At 38.0% G+C, this 22,267-nt stretch overlaps 3 protein-coding genes across 3 annotated transcripts; 2 read left to right on the forward strand and 1 right to left on the reverse strand.

Annotated features, from left to right (window-relative positions):
* Positions 1–235: 235 nt before the first annotated feature.
* ndufb9 (NADH:ubiquinone oxidoreductase subunit B9) lies at positions 236–4,070 on the forward strand. Its single transcript, XM_044336230.1, has 4 exons — positions 236–385; positions 2,286–2,478; positions 3,238–3,351; positions 3,668–4,070. The coding sequence occupies exons 1-4, from the start codon at positions 297–299 to the stop codon at positions 3,797–3,799; spliced, it is 528 nt and encodes a 175-aa protein (XP_044192165.1). The 5' UTR covers positions 236–296; the 3' UTR covers positions 3,800–4,070.
* A 202-nt stretch (positions 4,071–4,272) lies between these two features.
* On the reverse strand, positions 4,273–14,273 carry LOC122970165 (angiopoietin-related protein 7-like). The gene is made up of 7 exons (XM_044336228.1): positions 13,913–14,273; positions 11,154–12,360; positions 10,113–10,347; positions 8,996–9,130; positions 7,836–8,052; positions 5,553–5,748; positions 4,273–5,104 (listed from the first exon to the last, which is right to left on the reverse strand). Exons 2-7 carry the CDS (start codon positions 11,799–11,801, stop codon positions 4,958–4,960), a joined length of 1,578 nt encoding a protein of 525 aa, XP_044192163.1. The 5' UTR covers positions 11,802–12,360; positions 13,913–14,273; the 3' UTR covers positions 4,273–4,957.
* A 1,720-nt stretch (positions 14,274–15,993) lies between these two features.
* On the forward strand, positions 15,994–21,846 carry LOC122970072 (pro-opiomelanocortin-like). Its single transcript, XM_044336185.1, has 4 exons — positions 15,994–16,233; positions 16,786–16,886; positions 18,391–18,511; positions 19,769–21,846. The coding sequence occupies exons 1-4, from the start codon at positions 16,222–16,224 to the stop codon at positions 20,321–20,323; spliced, it is 789 nt and encodes a 262-aa protein (XP_044192120.1). The 5' UTR covers positions 15,994–16,221; the 3' UTR covers positions 20,324–21,846.
* Positions 21,847–22,267: the final 421 nt, after the last annotated feature.

The raw sequence follows: 22,267 nt of genomic DNA on the forward strand, positions 1-22,267 counted from the left end.
TTTTGGTTTGACTCCTGAAAGATATTGTTTGATTAAAATGACACAAATTTAATCCCATTATATTCTCGTCTTTTCCAAATATTATAAACAAGAGACAATTTGGAGCAATTTTGCTTTCAGACACTCACTTTTTACTAACGTTCACGAGTAAATCCTGACCCTCAAAAAAAAAAGAAAAGACATAAAATAAATTTGTACGTTTTGTAGGTGTTTTACGGTAAATAAAAAACCGCCTCAGACTCCCAGAATCCTCCGTGCTGCGTCGTCCGGCGAGAAGGTGACAGGGGACGGTGAAAATGGCCTCTGCCTATCTCACTCACCAGCAGAAAGTGTTGCGACTTTACAAGAAATCCTTGAGACACCTCGAGTCATGGTGCATCTTTAGGTAAGAGGAGCCGTCTGCGTGTGAGCTCAGTGTGAGAAAAGTGAACAAAACAGCGGAAGGTCGCTGTTTTAGTGCGGTCTGTTCAAGCTAACAGCTAAGCTAACTGTTAGCCAGGTCACTCATTCCTAGCGTCAGGCTTTTCCGCTGCAAAATCCATTTTAGCTCATTCAGCCCTCATGAAAACAAGAATATATGTCACTGACATCTTCACTGTCACTTCTAATTAACGCAAGTTTATTTAAAATACTGTAGTAGTCAGAGAAAAGATTCAGATATGTAGCGTTGACATCTGAATAACCACACCAAGCTTTACTCTCAATTTATAACGTCAATGTCATTGTTATGATAAAATAAATGTGAATGGATACAGCTGGAAATGTGCGATTAGTATACATGAGAAGATTTTGTTTTCTTTAACCTGCGGTTGCTGTTATTTACTCTCCACTCCACTGTTATCTGTAATGTGAAAAGTTAACTCTATAAACAGCAATGTCATGAGCTTCAAATCTCGCACGATTAATTGGTTCTTAATTGACACGATAATAATGAATTATGATCCAATAAATCAAGTTAATGTTAAAGTCTCACATCAAGGGAAAGTATCTGTTATTTGTTGTATACAGCTGCAACTCTGTTCTGTATAATGAACTGAGCAATGTAAAGTTTGTTGTTGTTTGCTGAAGGAATATGAAGACATATTATGATAGTTACAGCAGCCACTTGACATAAATCAAAACACAAAAACAATGAAGTAGGTCAAAGAAACAAATACAATTAACTGCAAAATTATATACAAGAAATAGACCAACTCAAAACAGTAAATAGAATAAGTATAAATAGAATAGACACTATTGATATAACCATAACTATAATATTCTTTTTGCTGAGTATACACGGTTCAGTGCTCTGGTAAGGTGTAATAAGGTTAAGTATTTGTCTTTTTTTCACATTTTAGTAATTGTTTGTCTCTCTCAGTTAGTTTTAGTTAGACGTGATGAAATAACTAGCAAGATCAACTTATCAACTTAATCAACTTATAATTTGATATGGTACATGGTATAGAAATCAATAACAAGGACACTGATGGCAGATAAAGTATATTAGACCCTGAACCCAACCATAATACTGGTTAATATTCATTATTTACATAAACATACAACTTATTCTACTTTATGTCAAACTAGGGTTGATAAGGAGCTACAGTTGTGGCCGAGTTATGAACTGATTTGGGCATTTTAAAGTTAAAAAAAATAAACTGCTAATCAGCAAACAATGTAATGCTTCTAAACTAATGCCAACATATATTTGACAATTTCTTGTTACTTACCTGCTGACATATGTGTTGATATTACTACTGCTATGTATCTTGCAAGCTAACTTCACCAACTCATTCATCAATCAAGCTGTGATTAAAACATATCTAATGTTTTATCTTCTGAAATATTTTTTTATTTGGACGAAAATTGTTGTTTTTGATCAGGAATTATCGAGAAGTATCAAGAAGAATCTGACTTTGTGAACGTTCAAAATCTCAATCTTACAGGACAAGTCGTGTCGTGGAGGAAATTAAATTATCAGCCAATCGACAGAAAATGAATCAGCTGCTAGTTTTATTGATTGATTTAAGTGATTCGTTGTTTAAATCATGTCAGAATAAAAACACTAAAAGTTCTTTAGCTCCAGCTTCTCTGTTGATTTTCTGCTTCTTTTGTCTTATGATACATTAAGTTAAATATCTTTAGGCTTTGAACTGTTGGTTGAACACAATCAGACATGTAAAGGAAACTGTGATGGGTGTTTTCTCTTCTAGATACATCCGGTTCTCCTTCGGGCATCGTCGGTCGTATGATTTTAATTATAAACTAATCAATTAAACTGTTGTTGTGTTTATCCGTCACAGAGACAAGTACCGGTTCTACGCCTGCATGCTGCGGGCTCGCTTCGATGACAACAAGAATGAGAAGGACATGGTGAAGGCCACCATGATGCTGAAGGCGGGAGAGGAAGAGTTCTGGGCCAACCAACATCCCCAGCCCTACATCTTCCCCGACTCTCCTGGAGGGACTTCCTATGAGAGATATGAATGCTACAAGGTGAGGCAGGGCTTCATGCGATGGAGTCTGTGTCAGTCACCGTGAAATAATCTCCCACTGGATATAATTTTCCTTCTTCTCGATTATTTTCTTTCTTACATTGCCGTGAAATAGTTTATATATATATATGCGCAGTTTTTTCAAAATTTTTGAAACTACAGAATATTTTAAAAATAAAATTATTTGAATTTGTTGGTTTAAGACTTTTATAGTGTTTTCTGCAAAAGAAGACAGTTAAATTGTAGGATGTTGCTCTGCAAGGCTACAATAGATTTGCAAGCCTTGTTAACCCCCCTTTTTATAACCAGTGGTTTTCTGTGTTAAAATACAAGCTGCTTTATTTATAGTCATATTTTCATAAGAAAATTATGACGGACATTGACTTGCAGGATGTTGTGATGTGTGTGTGTGTGTGTGTGTGTTGCACTGGCTGTCGAGTTGTTACTGCCCTCTGCTGGATATGGGAGGGTAATGCAACTGGATTGTATCACACAGTCTGAGAAGTTCTGTCCTCAGATGTTAAAAAAATCTGTAGAAATGTAACATTCTTTAATGAAAAAGCAACAAAAAATTTACAATAATATACTTGATTGTTGTATTTGTACTATTACAAATTCACAAAACTTTAATAGCTTTTGTCAGGTGGCCTATTTTGGCTTATTAGGAACAATTATATTTAGGATTTAGGATATTTAGAACAATATATTTATTAAGTTAAAATCATGGTGTTGATTGAAATCCTCTGGTTTGTTCCTGTAGGTCCCAGAGTGGGTGCTGGAGCACTGGCACCCCTCCGAGAAGGCCATGTACCCTGACTACTTCTCCAAGAGAGAGCAGTGGAAGAAACTGAGAGCACAGAGCTGGGACAAAGAGGTGGGTTGCTCTGCTTCTTGTCTTTCAACAGGAGGCATGTTTTATCCGCTAACCAGGGCACATGTGACAATGGAAGAAGAATTTGTCACTGTCCTATTTAGCACTCAGAAACATACTTCATCTGGAGTTTCTGGGGAAAATACTTGAAATTAAAATTCAGAGTGTTTATTGATAAGTAAAAGATTATAAACAAATCTTACTCTGTAAAAGGAACTCTTCTCATACAGTATTGTCTTTGGCAGATTAAACAATAATGAAGATAATAATCAGTCGCAGCCTTAGTTGTAAACCTTTATTTCCTCCTGTCTGGTTCCAGGTCGCCCAGCTGCAGGCCGAGACTCCAGCCGGAGGCCCCCTGACCGAGGCCCTCCCTCCTGCCCGCAAGGAGGGCGACCTCCCCCCTCTGTGGTGGCAGTACGTCACCCGCCCCAGGGAGCGCCCCACATAAACACCCCTCCGCCAACCTCTCAACCACACAAAAGCGGCACGAAGACTAGCGGACCTCTCTATTTAATTACCATCTGTCTGTAAAGAATATTTTATTTGAGTCATTTCTGAGGAGGTTCACCTGTGCAGGTTGCATAACTGAGAAAACTACCTGTCGGAATTCACAGTGATTCTTCAGTAGTCAGTTTTTGATGGTGGATGACTTTGCGAAGTCTTGTAGATTTACCACTTAATAACTGTAACTGTTCCAATAAAGAAATATGTGATGAAAATTGTTTGTGTGTTCTGTACATTGAGACACGTCGGGTGCTGTTTAAGTACAGCTGATTTCTAATTTTGGGAAATTATTACAGGTTGATCATTCAAAAGAAAGTCCTCATTGCGTTCTGTTAAAAAAAAGTTAAATGGATAAAGGTAAATGAAAAGTTGACCATGACTGGTAAACATCTTTCAAGTATAATTAACACAAACAAATTAACAAAAATTAAGACATCATTTTATTACCTGCCCAATCATGTCACTACGTGGAAGTTCATTGTAAGTTAGAAAGTAATTAACGAGATTGTTTCACATGATTCAGATTGTGTAAAACATTTGTATTCAAAAATGTGCCCTAACCAAGTTTTTACACTTCTCAAATACAAAATGTAGACACGTTTGAGTAGCTAAGCTTGAACTGGAAGATATAAGCAGAATGAAAAACAACTAAATACTGGCTGTAAAATCTGCGTCTGCTTTGATAATCAGGTTTTTTGTACATATTATACACTAATGATCTCCATCACATCAATATAAACCCAGAATACTGTAGTGTGTGTTCTGGTGTGTCACAGGGATCTTTTCTGGGTCCACTGACTTTCTCTCTCAACAAGCTTCTGCGCTGTGAAACCACTAAAATTTGGCATTAGCTTTCCAAATGCTTCACAGACGATACTGAAAAGCTGCTAAACAGAATGAGCAGTTCCTGAAATTAGAAGTGGCCATCTTGTGTTGATTGTTGTTAATACAGACGTGAAACGTGATTTGTTTTTGCTTCATCTGTCCTGTGGTGCCTCCCATATGTCAAACTTTCCAAGGTCTAACACAAATGATGGTGTGTTATGAACATCGCAGGGCTGTAGGCTGTTAGACTTGTAGCTTTATGACAAGCACTCCATCACTATGGCGACAGACGTGGCCTGAAGTTGCGTGGTCGTATCATCATTTTGACCGCCTTCAGAGAGTAGAAGTCTGAATCCTTCCAGGAGAACCAGACGATGCCATCCGGTCCAAGTAGGTTCTGAGTCCTCAGAGAGTAGCGCCCTCCCTGATGGAAAAAAAACAAAGTCAACATTAATACAACATAGAAACAATCTTATTTCTATATTAAAGGCAATGAAAATCTACTTTCTCAACGAGCTTCTTGCTATGAATGATAGAGTCCTCCATGAACGATACAATCCTCAAAGTTGGAACAGTTTCGGATATTTTTCTCAGTGGTTTGAAGTGGCGGGACAAGAGTTGGAAAAAGGTGATGTCATGTATTTCTGTGCACCAATCAGGATTTAGCAATATCTGAATCAAAATCTGATGATAATTGTGGGGTTGTTTGCCAATGTTGCCACCTTTTGACAATTAAACTCATAATGAGAATTAACAAAGGGTGTTTTTTCCCCCAAGCTTTAACTTTGAGTGTTAATTGTTTAGCCATGACACCAAGTTTTTAAGGGCTCTAAGTTAATGACTTTGTTCTATATCTTGTCTTGTGGTCCTACCTTGTAGTAGATACCGTTGAGGTTGGCATAGAAACACTGGTGAAACCACCAGCCGGCATGGCTGATCTCGGCGCAGATGTTTCCAGTGTCCGGCGTGCTGAAGCCCTGCTGGTCATGATACCAACCGAATGAATCCTCCACCGTCCCACTGAAACCAGACACATGGAGGCGGTACTGGTTCTCCTCATTCTCTATCCTGCAGGAGGAGAAGAAACCAAACATTTCACAATAAACTGTTATATATGAACATATTAATATTTACAGTGTTAAATAATCCTTGGCTTCTATTGGATTATATTTGTGTCATAATACTTAGAAGAAAATCTCCCAAGCATCAAATAAAAAAATAATTTAATTGAATGGCGAATGAAAATAAATTGAAAGCAAAAAAATGACCTCACAAGCAAAACTTGAATTAAACTTTTGTGGTCTTTTTTTCAGTTTTGCTGCTTAATTTTCAGTTTCAGCTCTGACACAAAGGGCATGTGGGCAGGTGTTACAGGGCTACATCCCCATTAACCAATTACATTTGGAGGGACAGGTCAATGGTAAGTTGTACTTGTTGCAATACCAGACCATTAAAGTTCAACAGCGAAACTGAAAATTTATGCAGCAAAAAGTGAAGACAAAAGAGAAATCCTGATCAGTGAAAGAAAAGTGGAGAATACTGTAATCAAATGTATAGTTTTATCGAAAATTTTGAATTTAAGGTCACTTTTTTGCTTTCAGTTTATTTTTCACTTTCAATTAATTTTTTTGGTTTGATATGTGGAAGTTTATTTTCAATAATTATGACACAACTTTAATCCCATAGATGGTTACTATAGAAAAAAAGCAACACAGAAGTTTGATTTATGCTTCCTATTTTCAAATATGTTTGGCAAATGTGATGCTATCTTAGGTGATGGAGTGTAAACCTCTTAAAATCAAATATAAAGCAGGAAAGAGCAGCTAACTCTGCTGCCTAGCCATGTAAACTCTGATATAGTGGTATTCAGGACTGCCACTCTGGTGCAGTGGATGTTCCAGATATGAACAGGGATTTTTCTAACATGAAACCCCACAAAATTACAGCTCACATTGGAGCAGACGAACACACTGTTTAATCCATTCCTTACACTTTTTTTGTTCTTGTGTTTGGCAAGGCGGAAAAAACATGACATCACCTTCCAAACTCTTTGTATATTGAGTATAAACCTGACAGACTTGTCGTGCCTGTGGTTGCTCACCCATGACTGGAAAATTGTTGCAGAGGTTCAGCGATCATTCAATCCAGTCATAGTGAGAGTGCGTGAGTTTGTCACTTATTTCCATAAAACTTAAAGTCTGCCTCTCTCCTTGTCATCACATCACCACCTATCTGTCTCTTTACCTCTACATGTGTCTCCAACAGTCTATACTATTACTACCTATCTACATCTGTCTTTCTCCCAGTCTGTCACATTTCCTACCTGTCTGTCTACCTTTGAATGTGTCTCTAACAGTTGTCTCTACACTGTAAAAAAAAAGTTATTTCAAAGAAATTTACTGTATTATTTCTTTTTTTTTCCACATTAAGTGTAAATGCCATAAAAACACAGTAAATTATTTTTATTAAAAATATTCACCATAAAATAAAGGCTGTAATCTGTAAATTAAAATAATGGAATATTATGTTGTTTTTTTTTTTAAACAGGATTATTCAATTACTTAATGGTCTTGAATGTTAAATTACATTGAATCCAATGTAAAAATACAAAAAATACACATCCTATTACTGAATGTAAAATTAAGGCAACTGTCTGTTTTTTTTTACAGCAAAACTTTAAATTTAAAGTTAAAAAAATTATTGTAAAAAAATGTAAAAAAAAAAAAAAAAAAAAAAAGTAAAAAAACGGTAGAAAGTTTGGCAGCAAAGGTTGCCAAACAGTTAGCATCAAATAACAGTAAAAAAATCCTTTCATTATTCTACAGAGAATTTTAAAAAACCAAAACAAATATTTACTGTAGACATTATCTGCATTTTTACAGTCCTACTATTGTAAAATAAAAATAAAAATTCATCATAAAATATTGCTAGAATGTTAAACAAATGTATAAATCTGCACAAAAAAAGAGAAAAACATTGAAGAAATACCTAATTTAAATAAAGGCTGGTTTTATACAGTATTCTTTTGTAAATACTCCCAGTCTGTCTCATTTTCTACCTTTCTGTCTACCTTTTAACGGTTGTCTCTTGACTGTTACTACCTATCTACACCTTTCTTTCTCCCAGTCTGTCTCGTTTTCTACCTGTCTGTGTACCTGAAGCTGTGGTACAGGGCGTGTCTGTGGATGTGGCTCCAGTCTTGCAGGTCTATGCGGAGGCTGTAGTGGCCCTGGTTGGACAGCAGATGGAGCTGTTGGTTGCCCAGCCAGTGTTCTCCTCGCGGCTCGCCGAAACCCTCGCGGTACTCCGACCAGCCGCGGTTAAAACTCACCGAGCCATCGCGCCGCCGCTGGAACACCGTCCAGCCGCCACCTGATGCACAAACACATACAGATACAGAAATATGTCATGTTTAAATACTGGCTAAAAAAATACACATTTAAGTAAACATACCGTAGAAACACATTACAGGTGTACACACATACTATATGGCACACAGACACATAAAGGCATACACATATGTTGTCAGAATGGGCTGATCCAATAAAAAAATGGTAATACTGATCATTGATTAAATGTCAGTAGAATTAGCCAATCCAATGATCACCAATTTAATATTGATAGAATCATGATTATAGATGATATAGATAGATGATCTGATCACTGATGAAGTTCTAATGTCATTAGCGTCTCCTGAGTATCAATTTCATGTCAATAGAATCGCCTGATATCAATTTCATATTATTAAAATTGTACAATCTGATCACTGATCAATATCCTAATGTTGTCACAATTGGCCAATACAATATTGATCCCAAATTTAATGTAAATTGAATCAGCTGATTTGATACCAATCACCTGTTCTTCACAGGCGGCAAATCTTTTGAATATATTTCACTTGAAAGTTCTGTCTGTAGAAAAACATGAATCCATGCAATCTTACTTCTAAACTTGGATTATGTAAAGTAGTTTTATATGAATGTAATTAATAGACTCTTGGTTACCTCATTGTTATAATATGTATTTGATCAGCAAATGTAAAAATGACCATTCCAATTGTTTTGGAATGAATACTGTCCAATTTTTCAGTCAGCACTCAATTGAGAAAAGCATCTGTAGCTCTATTTGATTACACATATAGTAGATATGTACACTCACAGATATACTGTATACATTTGTATACATGGCTTTATGTGTACACTTGTGTAAATGTGTATATCTTTTGGCATTTGAACCAATGTGTTGACCCACATATTGCACGTTGCATACACCTGTGAATATATAATGTGTATGCAGTATACGGTGTGTGTCTCACCCTCGGTCTCCATGTCACAGTAGACGGGCAGGGTGGCGCCTGGCGACAGGATTATGGTGTAAACACCAGAACGGCGAACACCATTGTGATACAGAGATGCACAGTCTGATGGACAGAAAGACAGGTACTGTCCGTCTGAGGGAGAGACAGACAGAGACAGAGACAGCATCACAAAACAGTCAAACTGATGAAACGGATTAAAGCCTGAGTTGTGTTGTTGAGTCCATGTTGTTGCTGTTAAATAGAAACTTTGCAGTGTTCCCTGTGAATGTAACAACACACAGATGTGCAAGTAAACACACCATTCATAATCTCCATAATAAAAACTGCATCATTAGTCAGAACCAATGAACTGGACAACAAAGATTTACCTTACAAGATTGTCAATTAATAATATATTCAGCCTCATTTTTGGCCCCCTGTGTGGAGGAATATGTCAGCTGGAATGCATGATGGTACAGTTTGGGTAAGTACTAGAATTTTGATTGATAGTTTGTTTGATAGTTCTAAAGTAAAAAATCTTTGATGGCTATATGGTTTGCTGTACAAGTGTTTTAGTAGTAGTTACATTACTTACTGTCTGGATAATACTTGTGTTTGAAGTTAAAGCTATCTTTGTTGAATTATCAATTTATTGTAATCAAACACAATGATGACTAAATGATTAGCTCATGTTTATTCTTATCTTCTCTTGTCAGAAAAAACAATTCAAACTATGGACTGGAACCCCTCGGCCTGCTCTCATTTGTTCTAACAGATAAGCTGATGAGTTGATTGATTGACTCTGGGGTGAGACCATCCTTTGGATAACAGTATTCAGCCTAAATATTCTACAAGAACATGTGACATAAGAAATAACACAAATACAAACACAATACAAACAGCAATGGTCAGTGTGTTACATGCAAAACCAAGAAATGAAATTTATTACACACTGCAGCATATTCTGATTTTTGTTTGCTAAACCTAAACTCATGACAGTAAAATAAATGTGTTGTATGCATGTATGCATGAAAAACTGCTGCTGTGTGTAGTTTGTGTTAAAATGTTCCATGTGACAGTAGAGCTGCATGAACATGCAACTTGTAACTCACCAGTGTGTTTGTTGCATGTGTACCTGATGCCAGTGTGTCTCGCATGCTGAGCGGCGGTGTAGTTCGGATGACTTTGATCATGCAGCCCGTGTTTCGGCTCATGCTCTCCACTGTGGCTGACAGGTTGTCAAGCTGTGCTTGCATCTTGTGCAGCAGCGCCGAATGCATGTGGAGCAGGGTGTCGGCCTCGGCGTATCGCAACTCCAGAGAACGCAACCGCTTCTCAAAGGTTGAGTTCAAACTAACACTTTCTTCACTCTGAGAGACAAAGCAAGAAGAAAGGAGACAATTTAATCTATAGCTGGTATTGGTGAGGTTTAATGTTCAATCTAGTTTTTCATGTACTAGCTGTGGAGATCAGGGTAAAAAGACAAAGCATAAAATATGACCAGGTATTTGAATCATTAACCTGTGATATCATTTCATTTTGTTAATTGTTCCAGACCTCCAGAGTTGTAGGTGCATGGAAATACTGCAGCCCAGAAAAATGCTCTCTAGGTCAGACAGACTCAGAAGGATGCAGGGGCCAAAAGGCCTGCAGCTAATCCTGTTAGCATTCAGGGTTAAGGAGGACTTAGGTGGTGTCAAAACAGAGAGATAAAGACAGACAGAGATAAAGAGAGGCAGAGATAAACAGAGAGAAGAAGGTGTTGTGTTTACCTGCCTGAATAATCCTTTCCCCCCATTTTAATAGAAACTTCACTAATATGCACATTTATCACAGTTACTGTTACTGTTTTTAGCATTGGCTGTATTGTTTCTGTTTAGTGCAGTTGGTGAACATGTTTGGTGAATGTCAAATCCCACAAACAATTAATTAATTATACAGTTTGCCAGGAGGTGGAAGTTTTGAAATCTGCTTTTGCCACAAGAGGACATGTGACAAGAACTTCTGTCAGGTAGTGCAGTGCTAAGATGAAAGGATGGACAGAAACGTGTTAACAATGTATTTCATACCCTGACAACCTATTTCAACAGAAATGACATCATAGTAAGAAAGTTAAACTGCCATTTCATTGTGTCTTTAAACAAATATACAGTAAAGCAGGGAACAGCCAGTCTACCTGCATCTCCAGGGCCTTGACTCGATGCCAGTGGTTCCTCAGCTCCTCTCGCTGCTCCGATGTTGTCTCCCTCAGCTCCTCCAGCTGCTCCTTTCTGTTCCGGTTCTCATGGAGCCAGTAGGAAACATCATCTGTACAGCGAAACATATCTGGGCAACGTTTTTGCTTCTTTCCCACTGGAGGCAGTGTTGCCACCAGCCGGCACTGGCCATTAGAAGTCAGCTGGCTGCTGTACTCGCCACACTGTTTAGCTGAACTCCCAGTAGTCTGGTTGGGGGATTGGTCAGTGCCAACATCAGTAGCACTGATGCTGCTGCGTATTACTGGTGGGACGTCAGGTTGGAGGTCGGAGTGTGTTTCAAGAAAGGAGTTAGGAGGATGCCAGTCAGCGTCCTCATAGTTGTCCTTGTTTATGTCCGGTTCGTCCCAGTTTGTTTCCTCGTTTTCTTCAGGTATATGTTTTATTTCAGTGTTCATGTCTAGTACATCAGCATTTGTTTCAGTGAATGTGTTGGGATGTACATCCTCATCATGTCCAACATCTGGGTGTTCATCAGAGGACACAAAGTCACCAGTGACAGGTCGGATACACCAGCCGCTAAGCAAGACTAAAATCAATAAAATGGATTGCACCTCCATCGTGAACATTCAGTAATTCGCCCTCCTTGGTTGTTGTTGACTTTTATCCATAGCAACTTCCTGTAAAGTCAACAGTAGAATCAGTTTTAGTTGCCAGTTCAACTACAGGGTTGGACATCATAGCCTCCAGATGAGGTCCAGACTTCACCCAAAGTTAGACTTCAGTTGTAGATTTGGAGTTAGCTTAGTGAAGAACTGATGAAGAGCTGAAATAAAGTCCAATTGATGTCCATGAGACCTAAATCCCTTTAAACTCTGTTAACATCACAGCCAGGCTCAACCTAATCCAATGGCACAATGTTACCACTTCAACGTTCACTGGGTTGGTGATGGAAGAGATCACTGAAAGTCTTGGTAAGTTTTAGCCAATGAAACAGGGTGTTGATCAGTAATACAGGTCTTGATATTCATGTTACATCAATGTCATGATTCAGCCATGAAATCTTGAAATCCTTGAAGTGAAAAAAGTAACTGATGTAAAGAGAGTAGTTGTAGTGAAGGATGCTGTGAAACCAACTGCCGAGGTCACAGCCAGGTCAAAGGAAAGGTTCACACCTTTTGGTCAAATCTGTTGAAGAGCCAAAACAAAGTCCAGATGAAGCTTACAAAACCTTTTGTCCATGTATTGTGCCGCAAATAGAACCTCCAGGACCCCTTCAAATTGCCACATTCTCTACCAGCTTCAGTGGGACCAATTTGCTATGAATTCTGGGCTAAATTATAAACATGGCCGACATCTGAGATTTGATAATCAGCTGAGGAACAGCAACCTCACAAATTATGTCCATTGATGCTCAGTGCCAACACAGGAAGTAGAGAGACGGTGTCCGTGTTGTGGAGGTTAGGGTGTAGACAGAATTCACATCCCGTCATAGAGCTGCAATTAATATTCACCCTTTTATTAACCCTTACCTTTGCCAAGTGCTTTAGTGGCTCTACCATTACCATACCTTAATCATAATTTAGTTGCCATAAACCCAACCTTTCCCAAATCTTAAATCTGCATTAACTGATTTTCTGGCCACTGGGGGGCAGCAGAAACAATTTGTGAGCACAACATACCATCATCTTTTAAGTTGATATATTGGATTTGTTAGTAAACAGTTGCTTATTTCCACATCCAGCAGTTACAAAGCAACATTATCATTCATGTTTCTGTCCACCTGGTGAATGTAAGTCCAATATTCACTCTCTTTTAGCTCTGTTTTTGCTCTCTACCAACTCCTGAAGGAAATATCTGGCTCTTTAGCTGCTAAATGCTCCACTATGTTCACCAGCTAGTCTACAGCTAACTGTGTCTGTTTGCTGCTTGGTGCTGAGCAGGTAGTGTACAGTGGCTTTTTACAGCTTTTTCTGTGAAAACAGCTGCCTGCTGCGGCCCAAAATGATGCTATGAGAGCGCTGAGAGTGAACCAAAACAGTAAAGTTGCAGCTGGACAGCTAAACAATAAGCTGAAACTCACTATAAAGCTGGGGGAGCTGCAGAGTCACTGATAATTCTCTGTAGGTTCATCACTACGAGCGATGCCTCTGACATTACACACTGACATTTCATGCTTTGTTATTAAAATATTGATCATAGTCATATTAACCATACTGTAGTTGTCATGAGCAGATATTGTAGAAAGTTTTAAAACTGTTGGCATTAGATGAAAAAAACGTTGTCATTGATGGTAACCAGAGTTTGCAGAATTGTCCAATATCGACATCCTTGTCTGGCAATAAGGTTGTCCTTTTCGCAATGTTAATGTCTTTTGGATTTGACTTTTTCTTTTCCTTAAATGCTCCTTTGAGAGTTTTTAAACCAATGTATTACTACATGATGACACCTGGACCCTAAAAATAAAAGTGAATAAGTGTTGACTGTGAGTGTCTATCTTCTGGAAGTCTTTACAAGCTGTTTTTTTTAGAAATCAACTGAAACCTTTCCAAACCATTCAACACTTATTGAAAACTTTGGAAAATGTATGACTGCATGAAAAGCTCCAGCGAAGAAGCCAATATGAGCTAAAACATTAAATTCTACTGGTATGGTCTTTTGGTTCAAAACATGATTTTTTTCATTTAAGGTGAAACACACACACTCACACATGCTCTCTATATTTGAACAACATTCCTACCTGTTGACCTGTGCGTCTCAGCTCTGAATTCACGTCAATGGAAAAGCATCAGGACAGCCAGGAGACTCTGTATGTGTGTGTGTATGTGTGTGTTCAGCACTGGGTATGACATCTTATCCTGATAATCCTCTAAAGGGATTGGCAGCCATTGGCCTGGAAGGTAATATAATGAGATCAAAGTAATGTGACTACAAGTTACAGAATCTGACATAACACAGCAAATTTAAGTGATAGACTGAATAAAAATGTGAATAAACACTGATCTGTTGATTTCATGTTTAAGGATACAGATCTGGCGTTTATGGTTTGACACATTTGTCGAACTCAGTTTGCTGCAGACTTTGTCTCTCTGCAGTTTGGTTCTGGGCAGGTAGTGTACAGTGGGTTTATCAGAGCTTGATTGTTGGAAACAGATGCTGCTGCTGCTGCTGCTGGAAACAAGGTTGATGAGAGTGAAGGTTAAGGGCTCAAACAATCAAAACAATGAGCTGGAAGGCACTAAAAAGCTCCGTAGAGCTGAGAGGATCTGCAGAGCTGGGGATACACTACAGGCGACCCTTTTCACACTGCACTCAATAGATCTATTGTTTAGATGAAAACTTGTATAAGTACAGCTTTAAAAGTACCCCAAGTACCCCAAGCTTACAATCAACCCACCACCCTTGTAGCCATGTTAACTATATCCCATAAAAAAAACATATTGTACAGAACGAACTACAGACATGATATTGCTAAAAAAGTAACGTTTGTCCTGTTGGTGGCTCTGAGGAAGCACTGTAGGATCATTGAAATAGACTAGCTGGTGAACATAGTGGAACATTTAGCAGCTAAAGAGCCAGATATTTCCCTCAGGAGTTGGTAGAGAGCAAAAACAGAGCTAAAAGAGAGTGAGTATTGGACTTACATTCACCAGGTGGACGAATGATAATGTTGCTCCGTAACTGCTGGATGTAGAAATAAACAGTTGTTTGCTAACAAGTTCAACATATCAACTTAATAGTCAGTGTTGTGTTCACTACTTGTTTGTTGTTTGTGCTTTTTGTTCAGTTTAGACAACAGAACAACAGACAGGAAGACAGACTGAATTTAGTTGCAAGAGTTGGTGAATAAAGTGCTTCCAGTTATTGGGTTGATAACGTCACTGATTTGAGTCCAACTTGTCTGCTTGTTTCATCATGCCATTACCTCTTCTTACGGTTCCTGAACATACGAGAGAGAAGAAGGTGAATTTGTGTGTCTGTAATGGATTGAATGGAGGTTCAAGGCTGTGGTAAATATAAATCCTCTAATGGGTTTATATTTGCTTGCCGGCCCCCAGAAGCTGCTCCATTTGTTCCATTAGAAAAAGTTTATAATGATAGACTGACATGAAGTACTGTGCTTTCACTCATAAACCAATGTCTTTTTCCAATGGCTATAATAAAAACAAGCATTTTATATTTAATATAAGTCATACATCCAAAGCAAAATGGCCTGTTTCAGGCAGAGGCTGAACTGAGCAGGTGCATAAGGACCAATATAAGATAATGTTATTATAAAATAATGAGTTCTTTGAACTACAATCTTGGAACCCAATAGCTATTGGTCTGATGATAACAGCCACTATATCCGTTGGCTTCCGGTGTAGCCAGCGGATATCCGGATATCCTCTGCCGTGTGCTGGTCATTGTTTACAGTCCGATTAGCAACTTCAGATGGTCCAGATGATATTTTGGCTAATCTCTATAAACAGATATATGCATATCAATGCAGATAATTAAAAAAAAAGCTATTAAAAAGCTTAAGTGTCATCAGACGATAGCCGATGGGTTCAGAGATTGCATTTCAGCCAATACTTTCTATCTCTTCTGCTCTCCACACAGACTGTTTACCTGCATGCAACCAAAGCCCGCTCAAACGTGATTGGTCAATACTATTCAGACTACAAACGGAAACTGGAACGCTTCCGGTGCCAAAATCTTGCCCTATTGCCTACAGATTCTTCATTCATATGCAGATATCTGTTCATAGATATTACTTGAACTGTAAATCATACAAAGACATTCCAAAATAAAAATATAGACCTGGAAATATGCATGAGATGTCTCCTTTCAAGCACTGTTTGACCATCTGACAAGCACTTTTATGGTTTTAAGAAAACTGACGCCTTTATAATTTTACAGCTGCTGGTGTTGAATCTTGGCCTTAAAGACAGACTCCTGGTGGACACAGAGCTTTTCATCCACGTCAACCTTTTCCCCGATGTGCCGTTAAACGAATCAGTCCCCTCCAGATCCATCAGTCACACTGAGGGCTCAGACAATGGGAAGATGCTGCAGCAGGTGAGTTTGTATGTAACTGTAGACTCTGACTCATAGGTTTGAATCCCATCTTTCCCCCTGTGACAACATGTCACTTCAGTGTTAATCTGCCTGATATGTCACCTGACATTTAACACTGCGCCGCAACAGCAGCAAGGTAGTGACCTTTGTTTATGTCATTAGTTACACCTGCTATAACAAGTCAAAATGTTTGTGGTGAAAAAGCTCTATAAAGTCTGCTGCATATGTGTATTATGTGGCTTTGAACTCTGATTAGTCTTGTTTCCCAAGAAAGTTCTGCTTTTAAGTTATAGGAAGTTTTTTTTCTGGAGAGTGATGATGTTGATGATGATGATGATGTTGATGATGACGATGATGTGTGCTTGTGTGCGTATGTGTGTGTAAGTGGAAGAAGGGGATGATATTTCATTGATTGTCCATGTCCATGCAGCGGTGTGTGTTTACGAGCATAAATGGGAGAACGATGAGGAGATTTTAGGTAATGTCATCATTCGTGTGTGTGTGTGTGTGTGTGTGTGTGTGTGTGTGTGTGTGTGTGTCCTTGGCTGACAGGATATAAAATCAGCCGGTCGGTCGGAGGAACAACAGAAATCTCTGTCCAACGGCCGAGAAGACAAGAAAACATCAGAGAAAGAGACAGACAGGACAATGTGGTGAGTATACATTCTTTTTTAAAAAAAATTTTTTATTAAACAGTTTTTTATTATAAATAAATACTAAATGAATATTCTCAATATAATTACCAATATAATAATTATTGTCATGTATGTATGTTTAACTATGTTGTGTTATGAGTTATAGGTTGTAAATTAAATGTCTATTCAATTATTTTTAAAAACACATCATTAAAAAATAATTCAATACTAATAGAACAGAAGAGACAAGAATGGAATAAAATACAACTTTATTGTCCACAAAGATGAAAAATTGTAAATACAAACAACTACAACAATGCAACAAAGTAATAATATAATATTATAACTGAAAATAACAACAATGAAATGACCCAAAACCAGCGTTTTTTGAATTAAACAAAATGATCAATAAAAACAAAAATATATGAAATAAAATAAACATAACAGAAAACCAACAGAACAGACTTCAGATAAAAATCTAAGCTGTATGAAATATAATGAAATATCAAACATAAAAATACTGGTAGGCAGGTCAGTACATGTATTTTTTTTAGCTTTACATGTATTTTTAAAGCAAAATGGTTTTGAGATGTTATAGCAATTAATTATACATATAATTTAATAAAAAAGATAATTTTGAACATGTTTATTTAGTACCTTACAGAGATGCAGCTTTACAATATAAAAAATAAAAACACAGATAATTTAAACAACTTTTAAAATATTAAATACAAACAGACAAAAAAAATCCATTACAAATAAAAGTTATACATTCAAATTTTTTTTAAATAAAAGTCGTATTAGCAGCAAAATGTAGTGAAATTTAAAGTAATCATCAGGCAGTGGATTGGCACCTCTCAGTGTTATATTATATTATATTACAGCAATTTTTTGTGATCATAAAAGAAAAATTCTTATGACCACAGACGTCAGAATGAATTATTTTCATGATCAAAGGTGTCAGTTGATCATCGTGTGACAAACATCTTCTGTCCCTGTCTCACTATTGTATATGTATATATTACTGTAAATTTACTAACATGGTATTATTACTTTTTAAAACATATATTTTTTAATAGTTTTGAAGTCATGTTTTTTACTGTTTGATATTTATTCCACACTGGTTTGAAATGACTTAAATGTTTAATTTGATTTTGTGTTTCTCTGTGCTGGGCTGTGTATGAATAAAAGTAAGAAAAGTTTGAGAAGTGCTTTACAAATAAAGATTGTTGTTAAATTATATTATTTTCATGATTATTATTATTATTATTGGTAGTATTATTTGTAGTTTTAGTGGTGTTAATAGAATCTTTAATGGAATTTTGGGTATTTATTTCTATACTATTATAACTCTCAAAACCATTACTGGGCTTTTGAAATATAAATTCCACTAGTCAAATAAAGCCATAGTTCAATATATGTTGTGATGTAGTTATGATGCTTTTCTGTAACTCCTGCAGCAGCAGATCACAGTGATAAAATGCCCCTAATGTATGTGTCGCTGTCTCTGATTGGCTGGCAGGAAAATGTGTCCTGTGTGGCTACTGGTGGCTGTGGTGACAGTGGGCGTGGCCAGAGGAGCTGTCAGTCAGTGCTGGGAGCATCCGAGCTGTCAGGAGCTCAACTCTGAGAGCAGCATGATGGTAACACACTCAAACACACACACACAGAGTTCACAAATACCAAATATAACTCCAAGTTTATAATAAAATATTATTATTATTATTATTGTTATTATTATGGTTACTGTGGTAACAACAAGTGCAGCTTATTACTACTGCAAAGACCTGATGAGCAGCTACTTTTATTAAGGGATGAAAAAGAGGAGCAGCTTTCTGTTTAAAGTGCAACCAAACAAACTCATGTTGTTTTAAAGGGGACATTTCATGCTTTTTGTGATTTTCTGTCATTTATATGATGTCAGATATTAAACATGGTCAAAGTTCCAAAACTGAGGTGAACATATGTAAAAATGCTCCCTGAAAGTCAGAACTTCAACCTGCTCCAAATGCTCTAAAACAGCCTGTTTCAGACAGAAGCTGAACTAAGGGGCTGCATAAAGAGCCAGCATAAGATAAACAAGGAGTTCTTTTTAACTGTAACTCATTCAAAAACCTAGAAATGTGCATTATACATCCCCTTTAATGAAGACATCATTCAAAATAATCACAACTGCGACCTGATTTCTTTAGTAGGAACAAGAGCCTCCGACAAGTTATCCTCCAACCCAACATCCACACCGTAGCAAGTCATGTCCGCCAGTGGTCGCTCTCCCATCAGGTCATCCATAAGACCGTAAAACTGGAAACTGGCCGGGTCGGAACCACTTTTGCCGTTTTGACTTTTAGCCTTGTAATAGGCAGTCTTCAGTCTTTTCCAGTGGTTTTTGATTTGGTCGATAGTTCCGGCTTTGCTCGTCTTTTCAAACACTTGTTTGAACAACTCGTTGTTTTGAGCCTTTCGACCATCGAGGTGTTCATCTATCCTTAATTCTTTAAAGGTCTCCAATAAAAAAGTCATAGCACCCACAGACCAGTTTTGTTTCGTTGCCGCCATATTTTACTTTTACTTACATGTTACTTTTATGAGGTCCTCCCGGAATGTCATCACGTCACCTAATGTTAACCCCACATGAGGCAAACATGTGCAGAAGGAATATATTTATTCAGATTAAGTGTTTACATGGTTATTAGGCGATAATATTTTCCTATTGAACATATTATCAAATGTTTACACCACCCCTCTCAACCTGATTGATAATTAATTCCGATCGGACCCGTCTCTTCTGATTGAGGTGGTTACATGGAGCATTTTTATTCTGATTGGGCTATTATTCCGATCCATGTAAATGCAGCCAGTGTGGGTAGTTTTCCTCTTACCTTCTCTCTCTTCTCCTGCAGGAGTGCATCCAGCTCTGTCGCTCTGATCTCACCAATGAGACACCCATCATCCCGGGTGACGCCTACCTCCAACCTCCTCCATCAGACCCAGAGTCTCTGTCTGCCCTCTCTCATTTACCTTCCTCCTTATCCTTACCCTCCCCTCAGGCCAAGCGCTCCTACTCCATGGAGCATTTCCGATGGGGGAAGCCTGTGGGGCGAAAGCGTCGCCCAATCAAAGTCTACACTTCCAACGGTGTGGAGGAGGAGTCAGCCGAGGTTTTCCCTGGAGAGATGAGGAGGCGGGAGCTTGCCAATGAGATGATTGCGGCGGAGGAGAGGGTGAAGGCACAGGAGGTGGCGGAGGAAGAACAAGAGCAGGAGCAGCTTCCAGGTGGCGTCCATGAGAAGAAAGATGGCACGTACAAGATGAAGCACTTTCGCTGGAGTGGCCCGCCGGCCAGCAAACGCTACGGCGGCTTCATGAAGAGCTGGGACGAGCACAGCCAGAGGCCGCTGCTCACGCTCTTCAAAAATGTCATCAACAAAGATGGACAGCAGGAGAGAGAGCAGTGAAGGAAGAGAAAAGAGACAAGAGATAGATAGAAGATGAGCAGACAGAGAATTTTTCAAACCAAATTGTCATCTGATTCACCAACAAGTCCTTAAAACTAAATGACAGAATATGTTGTTCGTCATTGCCTTCCAGACTTCCCTATCAGCATAAAACCTTGTCCCCTAAAATTCATTTTATATACAACTGATTTGCTTTGCTAATTGCTGCCTGGATTATGTTCACAGACATTGTTTTTTCTAGTGTAGGAAGTGCTAAATTTCTGTAGTTGTAGGGAGACGGTCAGGACTTTGACACCAGAGACCGAAGTATCCTGATCCTGTGCGTGGTTTGGTTTAGGCAACAAAAGCACTTTAGCTAAGATTAGGGAGGATTAGTCATGGTTCTGATTAAACAAAACCACTAAACTACAATCTTTCTGTGGTTTTGGTCTCACTGTTACCATTGCAGACGTTCTAAGTATTAAACCATTAGATCACGATTAGATCTTACCGTAACCTTAAAGCAAGTACTGCAAGTGCCTAAACGTAACCATTTTTAAACATTTTACACTGCTTTAGTTGCTATGGGTGTATTTGTATTGCGAGTGGAAAACAAATGAAATATGTTGTCATTAAACATTTTGCTGGTATGTTCAAGTATAAACACTTTGTGATGAACAACAATTCCTCATTACATTGACAAAAAACATAATCGAAGTGCCATCACTTTACCTACAAAATGTATTTCCTGCTGCAAATTAGTTGTATTTAAATGTTCTGGGAGACTGTTGTGGCAGTCGTTTTCACGTCGTATTATTGTTTTCTGCTTGGTCATCTTTAAGGAAGACTGTCAAGACTCCCAAAAATAATGACAGAATCAGTCGTCAATGCAAGTGCCCCAAAATGACTTACATTATATTTACGTTCAAGTGACAGCCACCTCTAGTGGCCTTAGTGGTTATGATGTAAATCTATAGTGACAAGCAAGTCAGGATAGATGGATGGGTCAACAGATCAGTTAAGATTTGGTCGAGTTTAGCCGACTAAAACTACTTAGTTAAAGTTGGGAAAATGTTTGCTGTCAGAGGGAAAACAGATATAATCTGCAGTCTTCTTCGTCAATAATCACACAATGTGTTGACCCACATTTCCACCTTCACATCCTCACTATGAAAACTAAAAGGTCACACTACTTCTGGGTTTGTTCCTGACAAACAAAAGTCATAATCCACATGGCCATTAGAGGTCACTTGTCAGGAATACATAATAGGAATAAGTCATTTTAGACATTTTCTTTTGGGGACCGTCTGGTTGGCTGTTTCTGCAGAAACAGGCAGCAGATAGTTCTCATTGGGCAGCATGATGAAGGCTCATTAACTGACACTTTTTTTTGACCAATATAAAACTCTGTTCTGCTGCCTGTATGTAACTCCACCCACAGGGATCAGACAAAAAGAGATAGACAGAAAGAGAGAGGATGAGTGAAAACTGTTTGGATGTTCATTGAATAATGTAAATATGTGTATATGACATGAAAACATAAAGTTATTTGCAAGCAAAAGACACGAGACATGATTTTTTATCTATCTATCTATCAATCAATCAGTCAATCTATCAATCAATCAGTCAATCTATCTATCTATCTATCTATCTATCTATCTATCTGACTATTTAAAGACATAACATAGTCATAAATTAATGGTTCATGTGTCTCCAAAAGGTCGGAGAGGACATGTGTGACATGAACAATGGTATGAACAATGACTGTAACAGGGAAAAACATGCAATTCTACAACTGAAATTGTATAGAGCAGTTTATCTGACTTATGTCCTGCCTGAGTGTCCATGAGCTGCTCTGTATAAATCACTTTGGATAGCACCATGAGGAAAAGGCCTATATTAGTGACTTAAAAACTTGTGCAGTACCAAAATGTGTCCACAAGAGGGCAGTATTGATTTACAGCT

The sequence above is a fragment of the Thunnus albacares genome, chromosome 19 (assembly GCF_914725855.1).
Source record: "Thunnus albacares chromosome 19, fThuAlb1.1, whole genome shotgun sequence".
In the NCBI taxonomy this organism is placed as follows: domain Eukaryota; kingdom Metazoa; phylum Chordata; class Actinopteri; order Scombriformes; family Scombridae; genus Thunnus; species Thunnus albacares.

Bases quoted from the DNA above. Each gene is read 5' to 3' on its own strand.
- ndufb9 (XM_044336230.1), top strand. From the start codon at position 297: ATGGCCTCTGCCTATCTCACTCACCAGCAGAAAGTGTTGCGACTTTAC. The intron at 386-2,285 runs GTAAGAGGAGCC...TATCCGTCACAG, and splicing joins GAGTCATGGTGCATCTTTAG to AGACAAGTACCGGTTCTACG. The intron at 3,352-3,667 runs GTGGGTTGCTCT...GTCTGGTTCCAG, and splicing joins CACAGAGCTGGGACAAAGAG to GTCGCCCAGCTGCAGGCCGA.
- LOC122970165 (XM_044336228.1), bottom strand. From the start codon at position 11,801: ATGTTCACGATGGAGGTGCAATCCATTTTATTGATTTTAGTCTTGCTT. The intron at 10,348-11,153 runs GTAGACTGGCTG...TTTGTCTCTCAG, and splicing joins TCAAGGCCCTGGAGATGCAG to AGTGAAGAAAGTGTTAGTTT. The intron at 9,131-10,112 runs GTACACATGCAA...TCTCTCCCTCAG, and splicing joins GCGAGACACACTGGCATCAG to ACGGACAGTACCTGTCTTTC.
- LOC122970072 (XM_044336185.1), top strand. The intron at 16,887-18,390 runs GTGAGTATACAT...ATTGGCTGGCAG, and splicing joins GAGACAGACAGGACAATGTG to GAAAATGTGTCCTGTGTGGC. The intron at 18,512-19,768 runs GTAACACACTCA...CTTCTCCTGCAG, and splicing joins ACTCTGAGAGCAGCATGATG to GAGTGCATCCAGCTCTGTCG.